The sequence below is a fragment of the Trematomus bernacchii genome, unplaced genomic scaffold (genome assembly GCF_902827165.1).
Source record: "Trematomus bernacchii unplaced genomic scaffold, fTreBer1.1, whole genome shotgun sequence".
Classification (NCBI taxonomy): Eukaryota; Metazoa; Chordata; class Actinopteri; order Perciformes; family Nototheniidae; genus Trematomus; species Trematomus bernacchii.
In genome coordinates, this window is record NW_022987710.1 from 3,308,722 (window position 1) to 3,326,337 (window position 17,616).

A 17,616-nucleotide genomic window follows, 5' to 3' on the forward strand; every position below is an offset into this window, starting at 1 on the left:
ATTAACACTTCCACTGCTGGTCAGTTCTCGGCCGTGTTTAATCACAAAAACGGTGTTATTCATGAGCCTATGTCTAACACTATGGAGGAGCTTAGTTTATGGTTTCACTCCACATGTAAAGCTGCTATAGACACTGTGGCTCCATTAAAAACAAGGCAACCCAAAACTAAATCCGAGCCTTGGCTAAATGCCACTACTCGGGCTGCCCGACGTGCATGCCGTAGAGCTGAGAGAAGATGGAATAAGGACAAACTACAAGTCTCTTTTCAAATGCTGAGGCAGTGTTGGCGTCTCTATCAGACAACTGTGAAAGAGGCAAAAATAAAACATTTCTCTGACATCATTCTTTTAAACTGTCACAAACCTTGTGTACTGTTTCAGACAATAGATTCAGTTCTTAATGCCCCTCAGACTACCTGTGTGGAGACCTCCCCTGCAGTCTGTGAACATTTTCTTCAATTTTTTATTAATAAAGTCACTTCAACTAGGACTCAAATCACTACTCCAGCAAACGACACCTCTGTCTCTGCCCCCTGCTTTTCTGTTTTTGACCGTTTTGAGCCTATGACTCTGTCCTCTGTGCAGGAGATTGTCTCCAAAATAAAGCCCTCTGGTTCTCCAATCGACCCTGTCCCTCCTCGATTTTTTTAAAGAGGTATTCCACACTGTTGAAATGTTTGGGAACATTTCCCATTATGTGCTGAAAAGGCTGAATATTTTGATATTCGAATGGTTTGTGTAGCTGAAAGTATAATGAAGTTATTGAAAGCCAAAATATTGGGTTAAATAATAAGGAAAAGAAGAAGATTAAAGAAAAGAAGATCAATAGTGGAATGCTGTTGAACAGCATTCACACTTAAAATTGGAAAATAGTCATCCTTGCTTTCAGGGTTGGTTGCACTTGGAATATCTTTGTCATGCCCTTTGCCATGTACTCTGTATTGTGTTGTCTTCAACAGGGTTATCAATGGATGAAGGACAAGGTCCTGAGTGAGGAGGGGCACAGGCAGCAGGTGAAGCTAAAAGAGCTGCAGGCAGTTGCTGAGCGAATGGGCTGCACTCTGCCCCAACTGGCTATTGGTAAATCCAAACTGAGTTGCTGTCTATATGTATCTTCCTATATGATTGTCGATGTGTTTTCTTCTTGAACAGCTAACGTTTCTGTCTCCGTCATAGCCTTATTCAAAAGCTACATGCACTCAAGGTTAATTGTATGCACATTTTCCTACATTTCCTTAACTTTAAGTAACCTGTAACCAGAGGAGTTTCCATATGCTTACCGCTTATCTATACAGAAAAATGAGAACATTAATATAGCACAAACATCCAGCTGTTTAATATATACTGGAGTCATTTGGTCCTGAGCAGAGAATTAAGTCAGTCTCCCTTGGATAACACTGTCCCCCATCTGCACATTAACACATCCCCCTTCCCCCAGCTGTCAGCACTGTTGCTGTTGTTTGCACTCTTCGTGCAGTTGTGTTAGCTGCTAACAGTCATTCAGCCACTACCCTTTTTTTTTTCTTTAAAATTGTTATTTTTGGGGCATTTCATTTTTTATTGATAGAGCAGCAATACAAATAAAGAGGAAGAGGGGGTGAAACGCAGCTGGGGCGCTGCCAGGGTGTTTGGAGGAAATCCCAAAATTATTATTATATAAAGAATCTTTAAAACACAGTGTAAAACTATAAAAACATGAATAAAAACACACATTGGCCATTCATACAACAATCAGGTCAACCACTCACAAATCAGCCTCCAGAAATACTTAAGAAAGAAGAAAAAGAAAGACTACTTAATGTGTTAAGCACCCATAGATCTGGGAAATCCCTATACCATGTTGTAGATCAATTTAATTCACTCTTTGCTTCTAAATAAAATGGCTGCTAAAGGATTGACTTCCCATTTTTATTTTTCCTGTGCTGTCTAGCATGGTGCCTGAGGAACGAGGGGGTGAACTCAGTCCTGCTGGGAGTGTCCAGAACGGACCAGCTGATGGAGAATATCAAAGCAATACAGGTCAGAAAGCATTAAGGCAGCAGGTCATATCACTGCATGTTATCTAATGTTGGTAAAAGTTCAATAACATACATTATTAATAATAATAATAATAATAATAATACATTTTATTTATAATAATAATAATAATAACTAAATGTATATAGCGCCTTTCAGCGGATCCAAGGTCGCTTTACAGGAAAACAGGAGTAAAACAAAAAAAAACAGTCAGACAAACAGTCAGACAGACACAACAACAAATAAACTAGGGGCCAAAGGCCTTGGCAAATAGGCGGGACTTGAGGGCCCTTTTAAAGGCATCAAGAGTAGGGATGTTGCGGATCATCGCAGGGAGAGCGTTCCAGAGGGTGGGGGCTGCCACACTAAAAGCTCTGTCCCCGAAGGTTCGCAGGTTGGTGCGGGCGGTGGTAAGCTGGCCGGAGTCTGAAGATCGCAGGTTCCGGGGAGGGGCATGTGGGCGGAGGAGGTCCGATAAATAGTGGGGGGCATGGGCATAGAGGGACTTGTAGGTGAAGAGGAGGATTTTGTAGGAAATGCGGGACTTGACTGGCAGCCAGTGGAGCCAGGTATCAGCAACAGACTCTGAGAGTGACGGTCGGAGTCTGGCAATGTTCTTTAATGCCCTTTTTCCACCAAACCGGTTCGGGTTCAAGAACTGTTCTTGTGCTTTTCTGGTGCTTAACTGGTTCTTCTCTGTAGCACCGCTCAGAGCCCGACTGGTGCTGCCGCTGCTGCGTCATGACATCACGGTTTACGTAGCTGATTTTCTCCCCAACGCCGCTCACAACAACAACGGGGGACTGCGTTGGGTCGATGATCGTGTTACTTTTAATCATACCGTGCCGTGGTTCATTGTTTATTAATGTGGTTCATTAGTCTACCGTTAACTCACGGCAGCGTCCGCTGGACAGTATTCACTGTCTGACTGTCACACAAGCAGCTGATAAATATCCCCCATCCCCATAAGTGAATGTGTGTCAGTATGAATTGACGCAGTTTGGCATAACAACGGTGTTATGAAAGTTCTGGTATAGAATGGGTGATGTTAGCATAGCAACCGAAGCTAATCTGACTATCTTGACTACTTGTTGCTATCCTATTGTGGCATAAGCCGTTTTCTACAGTCACATTTTACCGCCGTATTTTTCATTATGATTCTACTTATGATAGTCGGACATGACAACCTGTGTAGCCCATGTATTGATTCCATCCGATAGCTGCTATAATACAAAACAACAGGAAAACGTCTGCCTGCTCTCCACAATGATCAATAACAGCGAACGGATGGTCATTAAAGTAAGGTAAAAATAAAAAGCATCACACTAATGGTGTGCCTGACTTTATAACGTGTGTTTTTTTACAAGTGTGTGGTTGCCTTCTAGTCACTTTGCTCAGCGCTACTGCTTGTTAAAACTTTTATATGCCATACTCGCCATGGAATGTTATTGCCCAGGTTAATCTTGCCCCTCTCCGACGTAAGCGTGAAGTATTGGTTCTTGGTTCTTGCCGGGCAGCCGAGTGGGGCCGGCTAAGAATCGGTTTGGTGGAAAAGGGGCATAAGTAGAAAAAAGCGCTGTTCCTGGTGCTCAAATCGCTTTACAAGCAAGTAAAGAAGAAAAATGACAACAATAGGAAAAAGTGCTAAACTAGGTGGAATAGGGGGGAGGGGTTAGTGGATTAGTGAAAAGGTGAGTTTTGAGGGATTTTTTTAATGACGTGAGAGTGTTGGCAGATTGGACGTGGCTGGGGAGGGAGTTCCAGAGTGAGGGGGGGCTGCTGCGAAGGCCCTGTCTCCCCAGGTCCGGAGCTTGGTTCTGATGGGCAGCAGTAGGTAAGCGTTAGCAGACCCGAGGCATGGGGGTGTGTTGTTGGCTGAGGTCACTGAGGTAGGGGGGGCAAGGTTGTTGAGGGTTTCGAAAGTGAATAGTAAGATTTTAAAGTCAAAGAGGTGTTTTGTTGGGGAGCCAGTGGAGGTGGTGGAGGATAGGGGTGATGTGGTCGGAGCGTCGGGTGGAGGTGAGCATACGGGCAGCAGAGTTTTGGACGTATATTGAAAAATATATTGTAGGGCCATACCTATATAAAACATGTCTGTGAAGTTTTTTTTTCAAAATACCAAACAGATCATGCATTTTAGCCATGCCTCATTTCGCTCTATTTGCTCTATTCCAGCCCTGTTTTTGCAAGGGCTGATTCTGTGACGTAGCTTTAATGCAAATGAGCTGCAGCTGACCACGCCCCCCTGCACCCTGCAGAGGGGGCGAGGCACAGTCCCGGCACGAGCGTATGCAAATTTGTAAAACGTATGCTAATATTGTTCATGAAAATAAATACTGGTGTATATGGTTTTATGCAATCTTTCATTTCATTCTGTCATTGTACATGGCGTTACTATTATATTATATACTACACAGCAATGGCATAACACACCCATTTGTTGATGACAAAAAAAAGTCCACACACAACCTTTTGCTTTTGAAATCTGCATATACTTTACCCATCTAACATGAATAATCACGACACATTTTATATAAACTGTCGGAACTTTATTGTCAAAATCAACGGTTCATTGAACCCATAAAAACTACAGTACGCAGCTTCGGTGGGTCAGTTTGACATGCAGAATCTATCATCACAGGTTTTCCGCTGGTAGTATGTGAGGTGCTGGCCTGTATAAAAGAAACATAGTTAGAACAAAATCATCTCAATTTAGTATTCAGGATGATAAAATACTATTTGTATAATTATAATAAATACAATTTCAAAGTTGTATTTATCATCTGAATTTGCCGAAACAAGTTTAATATTCTGAAAGCCAAGACTTTGTTTATTTGAAATCAGATACAAACAAACTGTAACGGACCCTGCCGTGTTATATATGATTACTATACGCCTTACATTCATAATTTCAGCAGAGGGAGGGGAAGCGGCGCTGTGGAACAGCAGAGTGGCGAGTGAGAGCTGTCATCTTCCCTTTACAAGCTTCAAAAATGCCTGTAGCTAATGAGATTGAATATAACAATAACAAATAACAAAATATACACAGCTAGATCAGATCGCGTTTTAGATGCGACTTTAGAGTAGAGGGGAATTATTGAAACGGGATTTGTACTGTGTTCTGCGGCATCCGCCGCTGCGAAAATGTAGGGCAGGGCTCAAAAGTGGGGGGGCCAATGGCCGATGCTGAATCACATCACGTCTCATTCGCGTAGCTTAGCTTAGCTTACAGATCGGTGATATTTGATAATTCTTATAGACTACAATCACAAAAGCTTTTACATAAAACGCTGGAAAAAACGGCACTTACCTACAGAAGATTACGTTTGTTATAACTTACTCAATATGATTTTAGAGGATCAAAAATACTAATAAATAGGAGAATAAATACTTGTGGTATCTGCTAGGCTTTACAGCCTTCACACAGATCGCCATTACAGCAGTATGTCTGAACAGGTTAGCAAATGCCTGATAGTTTAAATAGAAAAGACTGCGGAGCTTACAAAATGAAATAAAATGTTACAAAAACATATAAACACCCAACCGATTACTGTTTGGGTTTGAGGCGACATTGATACGGCGAAGCTACATGCTACAAGCTACGTAGTAGAGATAACTTTATCAGGAAAAACACCGCTAAATAAAAAGGAATGCAAATATTAACATGGAAAAACGTACAGCTTCCAAATTGGATGTGTCCTGGTCCCGGATAGTTGTATTGATCCAGTTTTTAGCCTTAGATTGGAAGCATATCCTCGTTTCACTTGAGGGAGGTTGATAAACATGTCCGAGGTCAAATGTGTAGACCACACAAGCAGACATTTGCCGAGGTGTTCTGGCACATTCCCCTTGAAAATGAAGTCCAGCCACAGATTCTTCTGTTTTTCCAGGGATGGCATTGCATGCAGTCCCTTGTCACGATTTTTGCAGCCAACAACAGTACAACTTTTCACTGCCTTAGACATGCTGGCAAATAACACAGATGGGTTGGCCCATGGCCGTGGCCGTGGCCCATCCTCTCATTCCCATGATAGGTGGAGCGTTGCCCACGTAGGCGGAGCGTCACCGCCCACTATTCCGGGCTGACGTCGGGTCGGATGGAATCTGTATCCGCTCGTTGTAGCCCCGTTTTTAAAAGATTTGGGTACGGAGGAAAAGAGAGAGGGTTGTATTTTCTGACACTTGGTGAGTTCCCTGGAACACCGGGGACACATATTCATGTATAAAAGACGTACAAAAGTGCATTTTGCATGATAGGTCCACTTTAAGTGGAAGGCTTTTTTGACCTGGTTAACATGAGGGAGGGGGGGTCGAGGATGATACGAAGGTTACAGTTGACAATGGAGCCGTCAATGTTAAGTGAAAAATCCTGGGTTGAGTGGGTAAGTGAGTTTGGGCCGATGATTATGAGTTCCGATTTGTCGCAGTTGAGTTTTAGAAAATTATTTTAGATCCAAATGTTGATGTCAGTGAGGCAGGTCGTGAGCTGTGTGGTTGGAGAAATATATGTTGTTGATAGGTAGAGCTGTGTGTCATCAGCATAACAGTGGAACTGGAGTTGGTGGTGATGGAGAATGTCCAATTGGGAGGATGAAGATGATGAACAGAAGAGGACTAAGTACAGAACCCTGAGGGACGCCATGATTGACGGGGGCTGTGGGGGATTTGGAGTTGTTGATGGAAATTAATTGATATCTGTCAGAGAGATAGGATTCAAACCAGGAGAGGGCAGTGCCAGTTATGCCAATTAAGGACTGAAGGCGGGTGATAAGCATGTAATGGTTGATCGTGTCAAATACGGCGGTTAGGTCAAGGAGAATGAAAATTGAAAGGGAACCAGAGTCAGCAGAGAGGAATGTCGTTGGTGACCTTGAGTAGGGAAGATTCTGTGCTGTGGCGAGTACGGAAACTAGATTGTAGAGGTTAGAGATGGGCCGGTAGTTATTGAGGGAATCAGGGTTGAGTCCAGGTTTTTTGAGTACGGGAATGACAGCAGCAAGTTTCAGAGCAGGGGGGACGAGGCCAGTGGACAGAGAGGAGTTAATGACTGTGGTGATCAGAGGAGTGAGTTGGGGGAGGCAGGCCTTGACAAGGGTGTAGGGCAGGGGTACTCAAATACAAATCTTAAAGGTCCACATTTTTTTTTTCAATAAGACAAAGGTCCGTTTATTACGGTCATTCAAACTTTTAAACAATTGCAACAAGATTCTTAACACGAGGTTGCAAAAACAAAAATAATCTGTATGCAGCAGTTTTCATTGTTATTGTGTCTGTGCTTGATCCCTCAGAGTCGCAGTGTAAGAGATTGTTAGAAATTAAAATCAATGTTTAATAGCATCATTTAGTCTAAAACATATCGTCAGTTTAAAAGCTGTTTTATTGTGAAAAATCCGGAAGTTCTCAGGAAATCTCAATGCCAAGCTTTTATTCTGAAAATCCTTCATATCCGGTCAGTATGTAGAATGTCGCTAACAATGTGTTTTCTGAATGTAAAGTGAAAATGACATGGAGTGTTACACACCAAAACCTACGGACTTTAACACTACATCTATAGACGTCGAGATATTATTACTGCTGAATATTAAATGAAGGTACAGTTGATCGTAAAGTGTTTTCACATACGTGAGTAGCTATGACGTCAGAGGGAGTTACCGTAAATGAGAACTGTGCCGTAAAGGTGTTTCTAGGATTTCTAAACTAACTATTACAGCTGTTTATAAGGTATTAAATAGAAAGTCATGAAGGAGATAAGGAGGAGAAAAGGCTTAAGGAAGTAGGCAGGGAATACAGAATGTCGAAATCCTCTGTTTCACGCGATGTCGAACCATGCAGATGAGGAGGGCGGTCCCCCTATCTGCACAGCGGGAGAGAACAAGAAAAGTATAAAGGAGATCGGAAAGTACAACCCGCCCTCTTTCCTACGCTGCAGCCTCCCCAGGGACATCGCCGGCTTTGTCTCTTCCTTACCTTATGCTTGTTCTTTAACCACGTTACTTAATTAAAGTACCAATTTGAACCTTTTCAGAGACTCCATTAGTCTCATTATTTTAAGTTTCTTTCCTGGGAGCGAGAAGATCACGATTTATCAACAAGCTGCACAGTTATGAATAAAGGCAGCTGCACCCTCTTTCATTCAGCATTCCCATTATTGCTTTATAAATGTCTTGCCCCCTTCTGTGTCCACTGAGGTTCGTCAGGCCCAACACATCTCCAACAAACTAAATATATTTACACACGTAAGGTCATCATCTTAACAGTTTTGTATGCTCATCCGTGAGCAGAGCATCAAGTTGACATGTCTATTACAGCTGAATGCGGCGATTACCATTTTGTTCAGCAAAACGCCTCACAAACGTATTAAGATCAACAGCTTTAGTGCGTTTTGATTCAATGCTGAGTACAGCCAAACTTGACAGTCTCTTCTCTGTCATTGTAGACCGCAAATACCTCATTCCTTCGGTACTTGGGTCCGAATGTTTCTCGTTTTGCGCCGTCCCGTTCAAATGAAATTGCCGCCAATCATATTTCCACGCTCGCGCCAGGGCCGGGGGAGGGGTTACAAGACGGCCAGGACAACTTTTCTTTCAAAACAAAGCTGCCAGCTGGGGTGGCAAGGCCTATTTTTAGGGTGGCAGTTGCCACCCCATGCCACCCCGGTAGGTGAAACTAGGCTACTAGCTACAGTACAGATGCAACTAGATGAGCTGTTAACTCTCGCTCTGACTCTTTTTTTTTTAAACACACACGCATTTTTCCCACCCGCATTCCGCGAAGACCCGCCCTACTGTGCCTCTGATTCGCAGACTGTTGGTGGGGAAGAAAAACGCTGATGGGATGCTGAATGTGATTGGACCAATGCGTTGACAGACACACACAGACAGTGGAACAGTACATGCAGAGCGCTGTTTGCAGTGGACATAGCGGAGAATTTTTACTCGTTGCGTTGTGGCGATAATACAGATAATACAGATAATACATATGAAAAGTATAATTTGCTCAGAGTCCAGAGACAGTTGTGGTTCGGTCCGGATCCAGACCGGGGTCCGGACTTTGAGGATGCCTGGTGTAGGGCATGGGGTCCAGGATGGAGGTTGAGGTATTTATGCCGGTGACTTGGGCAACTATTTCCAGTGAGGTAATTTGGCTGAAGGCTGTAAAAGGGTGCCTGGAAGGAGGAGGGGAGGCAGGTTCCGGATAAGGATATTAAATGGTACCCAACAGTTTTGAGCCATGGACACACAGATAGCTGATTCACCCGCAGCCTCAACTTCTACACCAGCATTTGTGAAAATAAATAAATCACGTTACCAAATTGTACCCAAAGCTGCTCCTGTAAAACCAGCACAGATGTTAACCATGAATCGCATGGCTGTGAAAAGCCAAAGCCACAAGAGGCATGCATTGACCTCAGAGATATCAGTAAGCAGCCATAACGATTGTTCACATAACAATAGGAAATATGTGTTTTGTTTTGAGGTACGCAAAGGCGCGTAGTGACACAAGTGACGTGGCATGAGCAAGCCCCTTGTCCACCAGTAGCTATAGATAGAATAGAATAGAGCCCAATAGATACAATAGAATCGTTTAATGTCATTATACAGGTACAATGAGATAAATAAATGCTTCTCCCTTTCAAGGGTGCCATCAAAACAAAAAAAACATCACAACATAAGACAACAAATACACGCAGCATACATACTTAGGAATAAGGAATAAAGTGCAGTAATTATTTCCAGGAGTATAAAAATAAAATCTAAAATGTCTATAATGTAATAAATAATAATAGCATTTATTTATAATAATAATAGTAATGATATATATGTATATATGTACAGAGTCACATTTATTTCACATGCAGGATGATTAAGAGGTATGACTTTCAGGTGTTAAGAGCAATGATGGCTCTTGGGAAAAAACTCTTTGAGTCTGTTTGTTTTGGATGTGATACACCTGTAGCGCCTGCCGGAGGGCAGCAAGTCGAACAGCAAGTCGAACAGGTGAAAGCCGGGGTGTGAACTGTCCTTAACAATGTTTTTGGCTCTAATGAGGCAGCGGGAGGTGTAAATGTCCATCAGGGAGGGGAGAGGGCAGCCGATGATCCTCTGTGCTGCTTTTACAACTCTCTGGAGCCTCATCCTGTCGGCCTCAGTGCAGCTGGTGTACCACACTGTGATGCAGTATGTTAATAGGCTCTCGATGGTAGAGCGGTAGAAGGTCACCAGCAGCTTAGTGGCCAAGTTGTTCTTCCTGAGCACCCTCAGGAAGTGCAGACGCTGCTGGGCCTTCTTGATGACAGCTGTGGTGTTGTCCTTCCAGGAAAGGTTGTTGGTGATGAGGACGCCGAGGAACTTGAAGGTGTGGACCCTCTCCACACACTCGCCGTTAATGTTGAGGGGAGCGAGGTCGGTAGTATTCCTCCTGAAGTCTACGATGATCTCTTTGGTTTTTGTGGGGTTCAGTGCCAGGTTGTTCACTGAACACCACGCTGAGAGCTTCAGTACCTCACTCCTGTAGGCCGACTCGTCTCAATGTACCGGACAGAGGCTCTAGACTCCTTTCCTCGCACCAACGTTCAGTCTGCAAACTGCCTGAAGCAGGGACGTCTGTCTGTTCTCTGACAGAGTGGCACGTAGCCTGCCCTCCTTCTCGATGGGGCGTATACCTCTCTCTTGATGGGGGAGTACACCTCGCTCTCGATGGGGGCTGCATTGAGCAAAATCCCCAGATACCCCACCTGCTGGTGAGGTATGAGACTGCTCTTCTTCCAATTGAACGCAATCCCCCAACTTGGTTAGGTGTAAGATCAATTGGGCTGTGTGGAACATCTGCCCATTCCCTGGACCTGGCCATGACTATGAGGTCGTTGAGATAAAATAAAACCCTCATGCCATGATCACGAAGTGGCTAAAGCGCTGTGGTCACACATTTGCTGAACGTGCGTGGGGACAGGGAGTAGCCGAACGGTAGTCTGTTGTACTCGTAGGCTATCCCCTGGAAGGCAAAACGCAAATACTTCCTGTGTTTTGGCTTTCTAGCAATTTCGACATGAAAGTAAGCGTCCTTCAGGTCGATGGTTTGTGAATCAATCGCCCGGCTGCACCAGTTCCAGTAACTGTAGGAATCCCAACCACTTCGTCCTGTAAAAGGCTGTGGTGGATCCCGTTCTTGCTGCCTGGATAGTCTGTATAACTTTGTCAGACAGTCCACCCCTTCTCAGCCTGTCCCTCTCAGGAGCCAAGCCTGGAGAGGTTGGTCCAGAGTGGATAACGCCCCTATTGCACCCGCTTCCTGAGACAGCGCCCCCGGAACTGAGGAACCGTAACCGGCTTACCGGCTTCGGCGGCAGTGGTGGGGGGAGCGGTAGTCCGGCATCCCCAGGGCATCTGCGGAGGGGAGCTCCACTGGGGCGAGTGACCTCCTATATCACAGTCTTTACAGACACATCAGTGACAGGATGGGGGGGGGGGACATGCCTAGAGGGAGCTATAGGTGGTGGCTGGCCTCTGACAGAGGCTCGGCACAGCAACCTCCGAGAGCTGCAAGCAGTGGTGTTGGTCCTACAGCACTTCAAACCCTTGATACAGGGCAAACATGTGCTAGTGAGGAGCGACAACCGCACTACAGTGGCGTACATCAACAGGCAGGGCGGAGTTCGCTCCGTAGCCTTGTTGACCGCAGCAGAGATCCTGTGGTTGTGGGCTTCACAGAAAGTGTTGTCTCTAAGCGCCCTGCACGTCCCGGAACGGGAGAGCGGGGGAGCAGACCTCATGTCGAGAGGCGGGCCCCTACCAGGCGAGTGGAGGCTTCACCCGGAGGTGGTGAAGCAGGTCTGGACTCATTCCACAATTAAAGTGTATGCAGCAGCCATTTTGTCCTGCCATGAGGGATTTGGAGGCAGGTCAGCCTTCAGTCAGCCGCTTATGTTGCGGTTTTTGCAGGGGGTCAGGAGGCAGCGCCCAGTAGTGCATGCCTCCTCCCCGCAATGGGACCTGCCATTGGTGCTCGAGGCAGAACCATTTGAGCCTCTGGAGCTTTCCTCCCTGAAAGCACTGTCATGGAAGATAGCGTTGCTACTTGCCTTGACTTCGGCCAAGAGAGTGTCCGAGCTGACTGCTCTGGCGGTGCACCCAAGTTTTCTTTTGATCCGGGGTGACCATAGCGGGGCGACACTCAGACCGAACCCCTCCTTTGCTCCCAAGAGCCTAGGCTTTAATCTTCCACCTCCTCTGCCCAGTGCGTGCGCTAGCATGTTATGTAGAGCAATGGTTCTCAACTGGTGGGACCCGTTTCGAGTGGGTCGCAGATGTGTGAGTGAAGAAAAGAAAATTGAAAAAGAAAAATATTTTTTTTTTTTTTTTTGGGGAAAAAAGTCAAACTTTTATTTTGAAGGCCTGATTTTCTAACGCTGTGCATGCAGTAGGCGTTGGACTGGAAGTACCGGAGACCATAAACGGTTTTGAAAACTTCTTTCACGTAGTGATCATCTTCTCAATAAAACATCTTTGCTGATGTTTTTTCGAGTCTTCTGGCCAATCAGAATCAAGATTGTTGCCGGAAGTCCCCACGGAGAATAACTTTGCTGTAGAAGTAGTCTTTATACATCCATGGGTACAACTTCAGATAAAAATGAACACATAATGAAATATGACCCCCGGTTTGATGATTGACAGGTCACAGAACAATGGGAGCTATCTACCCTTATACACAATTTAAAGTAATTCACACAAACTATCTCCTCTTTACTCTTCTCTCTGTGTGGAGCAGCAAGTTCAGCTGTCAGAACAAAGTGAAACACAAACCATGGCATCAAATATTATTAATAGATCGGGTAGTAATAGATTTATTTATTTTCATCTCAGAGTGTACCAGAATGCGTAGTTTATATGTTAGTATTTCAAAAAATCTCCTGGGGGACAATCCCCCCAGACCCCCTTCTGGGGTTGGGTTTTCAGCACGTGTGCCTTTTTATGTTATACAGTTCAGTTTTGATTCCATCATCTCATTAAACCTTTTTTAAAAGCATACTTTAGTTCTGTGAAGGGATATATGCACTGTACTTCACTTTAATAATGTATGCTGAAAAGCGTATATATTACAGCACGATTTTTTGTTGAATAGATTTGAGTGGTTCAAAATTTCGGGTCGCGACAAAGGAAAAAGTGGGTCCCGAGGCCTGACTAGTTGAGAACCACTGATGTAGAGCGCACGGCTGCCATTAGGCACACTGAACAGCTGTTTGTGTGCTTTGGGGATGGTGTGGCTGGAAAAGCTCTCTCCAAGAGGCGCCTGACAGGATGGCTCTGCGAGTGCATTACACATGCCTATGGACGGGCGGAGAGAGCCCTCCGCACTGGTGTCCGTGCACACTCTACACGAGCTGTGGCTGTACCAACAGCCTTATTCAGCGGCGTGAGTGTAGAGGATATATGCACGGCGGCGTCTTGGTCTACGCCAGGCCCTTTCATAACGTTTTATCTCTTGGACATGTCTGGCTCTTTCTCATTGTCTGTGCTTGCCGGGGCAACACATGACTGGTGAGAGGGGACATAATGCGCTTATGTTTTTTCCCATGCTCCTTAGGGACCCGGGAGACATGGTGCGCAGTAAGCCCCTTACAGGGTGTGTGTGTGAGTGTGGGGGACGTGGTGCACTTATGTTTTCCCATGCTCCTTAGGAACCTGGGGAACATGATGCACGGTAGGCTCCATACAGAGTCTCCGCACTGTTTTTCCATGCACACTCTACACGAGGTAAGCGTGTGTGAGTGTGCCTTATCCAAGCTGCGGCCCCGACTTCTCCACGGTTACAACCGAATGGGAGGAAGTGGGGATGTGGTGGATGTTAGCCAAAAGCCGGTCAGGGACAGTTTGATGGGTCGATGTTGTTGGACGACAGGGCGTTTATACATTGGGGAGCCTGTGTGAGATATAACGAGGGGTTACGTATTGTAACCCTGGTTATATAAGCACAGGCGGAGCCCTCTACCTGGGGGCCCTGTCTTTCCTATGCCGCTCGCTGAAGAGGGTGTAGGATGACGGTCGGAGGGTGTAGCCGCCTTATATACTGTGTATATTCAGGTAGGCTCGCCCCGATTGGCCGGCTACATTTACGTAACTCAGTAGGTGAATGCACGCACGACATGATAGAGAGTAGTACCCATAGAGTCCAGTAGAGGGCTCCGCCTGTGCTTATATAACCACGGTTACAATATGTAACCCCTCGTTATGTGGGAGGGCTATGTTTTAATTGGAAAGGCATGTGAAAATGAAAGGAACCGTCTTTTTATTAGTTCCAATACATTTAATTAGTTTACATTTGAAAATGTTGTGATGTAAATACAAACTATCAGTAAATCCACATGTTTCCATTACTTTAAAAAATGCCTCTTTCTTTTACCCATTCCCTACAATATTTTTAAAGAAAACTGAATACATATATTCCTGCATGATTATGGCCAAAATAATAGTCTGAATTATTTTGTATAACTATCAAGAAGATCTTTATCAAGAACGTTATTATTTATTATGATTATTCCTTGGTGTCTTGCTAATGTACAAATAATGTACAAGGAAAAACAGACATTGCATTATACATTTTTACAGCAAGATCTAATAATAATAATAAAATGTATTTATAGAGCACTTTTAACTAAAAGTCTCAAAGTACTCAAAGACCATTTATGATGCAGTTTAATAGAATGACACATTTAAAACACAATATAAATGACAAATTAAAAGCAGCTGTGAAAAAGTTGTGTTTTAAGTTTTGTTTTAACATGGAGAAGGCTCTGCCCACCCGGGCTGCTTGGTTTGTCAGCCAAAGTACTAGTACCTCAAAATTGTACTCTAGTACAGTACTTGAGTAAATGTAATTAGTTTACTTCCCATCTATGGCGGCAGCCAAAGTGCCATGGTCCATGGTAGAGAGCCACCTCCACCAAGCAGACCAACTATAGCTGGCTGCTGACTGGCTGTTTAGCAGAGCTAGATACGACAGTCTGTCCACCATTTGAAAGGTGATTTGCACTGTGTAAGGGGCATTCAGGGGCACAGTTCAGAGTGATCCAAGCTTACAAAACATTCTGCATCACATGAATGCACATCATGCAACCAATATCTTGTTCTTTTAAATATTGTAAATATGCACAACATGTTGCACATTTCTGCCTCACACTACCTCTTTTCAAATCAGCACAGCTCTCCACCTTGAATATAGTATATGTCATATTTAATTATTTTACTGTACTCAGTTCCTTACATAATTATATTTTGTGTAGTCTTTATTTTTTATAATTGTCTTAAAAAATAGCTTTTATAATAGTTCTATTTTGTTCAGTTGTTTTGCTACATATTCTTCTTTCTGTGTCTTTGTACACAATTATTAGGCAAGATCTTTAAGGATTTATTTTATTATTGAACAACTACAGTGCTCTCTCTCAATCCAAAATGTTAAAGTGGACCTACAGTATCATGCTATATTTAAATGATATATTGTAGGGCCATACCTATATAAGGTATATTTATACGTTTCTGTTTTCAAAATACCAAACATATCATGCATTTTAGCCATGCCTCATTTCGCTCTATGTGCTGTTTGCTACGGGGCTGATTCTATGAGCTGCAGCTGACCACGCCCCCCTGCAGGAGAGGGGAGCCGTGCTCTGATCAAGTCAAGAGGGGGAGAAAAAAAGATCTCCGTCCTCCGTGTTTTATTATATTGTTATAGGCCTATAGAGTCGTTATTCATTTGTTTTAAAGCTCAATAAATAACAAAGAAGACCTTTGACCGGCACTTTTCAAATTTTGTCCGGAAGATTTAAACTTTAACGGACATCTTGACCGGCGAAAGAAACTGAAACTGAAACTCTGCCGCACGGTCCCCTCGTTCCTTGGAAGAGGCGGAGAGGTGGGTGTTTGTCATCTGCTGGTGGACTAACCGGAGATAATTACAGTGCTTGCCTCGACGGGGAGGGATTGCATTGAATTAAAGCAGCGGGAGCAAACGCTTGCCTCGGGGAGGGAGAAAAAAAGCCACAGCGGAGAATAAACAGAAGGGTAACCATGGTAACTATGGGCGGGAAGTCTTCTTCGCTGCTTTTGTGGCAGACTACAGCGCCACTTACAGGCCTGGCATATGTACTACAGCGTCTCCAGCGCTTTCGAGCGGCAATGGCCGGCCGTGGCCCAACCCCACATTCCCCTGATAGGTGGAGAGTTGGCCCAATAGCCGTAGCGCCACTTCTGTGACGTCATTGAAGTGTTCAAATCTGGATCAGTTTTTATCAGATCCGTTGCAGCCCCTTTTTTTTAGATTTGGGTATGGAGGAAAATAGAGAGGGTTGTGTTTTCTGACACTTGGTGAGTTCCCTGGAACACCGGGGACACATATTCATGTATAAAAGACGTACAAAAGTGCATTTTGCATGATAGGTCCCCTTTAATAAACCTCAAGTCTCAATATTTAAGAGAGTAAAAGTGAGGTTTGGCTTTCTGCAGAATTATTATGCAACTAAAGTGTTCCGGTCTCACTTGTTTATTTTCATCTGTTAAAGTGAGAACTCAAAATGTACAAATAAACATTTCTGTCATTTAATTATTTTTTTTATCAGTGACCACCGTTCTCTTCACAGTCTCAAGCCTTCCATTCATGGAGTCTGTCAGTTTCTGGATGTGTTCAACCACAGCCTCCCAGACTCTGTTCACAGAGGGGTACTGTCTTCCTTCACCATAAATCTCCCGTTAAAGAAGGGCCCACAAGTTTTCAATAGGGTTTAGGTCAGACGAGGAAGGGTTTAGGTCAGACGAGGAAGGGTTAAGGTCAGGTGAGGGGGCTATGCCATTATTCTTTAATCTTTAAAGGTGTCCTATCATGCAAAATGCACTTTTTGATGTCTTTCATACATAAATATGTGTCCCCGGTGTGCCAGAGAACTCACAAATTGTCAGAAAATAAAACCCTCTCTCTTTTCCTCCGTACCCACATCTCTAAAAACAGGGGTACAACGGAGCTGAGCCCACATTTCCGATATGACGTAATATCGGAAATGTGGGCTGGCTTTACACCCACGGCCCTATCAGAAACGTTGCTATCAGAAACAATTCCAACTTCCATCTCAACCCATACAACTTGCACTGAATAGCCACTGATAGACGTATAACCATGTCTTATTCTGTACATACGACAGCTTTATCAGCAAACACAAAAAAGTTATTTACCAAAGTTTTAAGGTTTGACAAATTACAGTTATCCCTTTTTCTTCTTATTCAACAGGTTCTGCCGAAGTTATCACTGTCCATTGTATCTGAGGTGGATAACCTGTTGGGAAACAAGCCCTATAGTAAAAAGGACTTCAGATCCTAGGAGTTTCAGAGCTGAGCTGTCATGCTATCCTGCCAACCAATGAGAGACAGCAACCAGATTAGCAATATGTATGAAGGTGAAGAAACAAGCCAAAAGAAAAAGTGCGGCTTTGCACATCACCAAGTCAATGCACGTCACTCTACTTGAAACATTTGCACTTATTGCCACTTAATAGTTGGTAAGTTGTATAATATGCAGTACTTGTTTTAGTAGTTTGTGTGTTTCCAACACCAGCAGAGC

At 44.1% G+C, this 17,616-nt stretch overlaps 1 protein-coding gene across 1 annotated transcript in view; it reads left to right on the forward strand.

Annotated features, from left to right (window-relative positions):
• LOC117491157 (voltage-gated potassium channel subunit beta-2-like) overlaps positions 1–17,376 on the forward strand; it is an 86,087-nt gene extending 68,711 nt beyond the window's left edge. The window contains exons 9-11 of the mRNA XM_034141022.1: positions 960–1,080; positions 1,931–2,019; positions 17,287–17,376. Of these exons, the coding sequence (XP_033996913.1) occupies positions 960–1,080; positions 1,931–2,019; positions 17,287–17,376 (300 nt within the window). The remainder of the gene's footprint in view (positions 1–959; positions 1,081–1,930; positions 2,020–17,286) is intronic.
• The last annotated feature ends 240 nt before the right edge of the window (positions 17,377–17,616 follow it).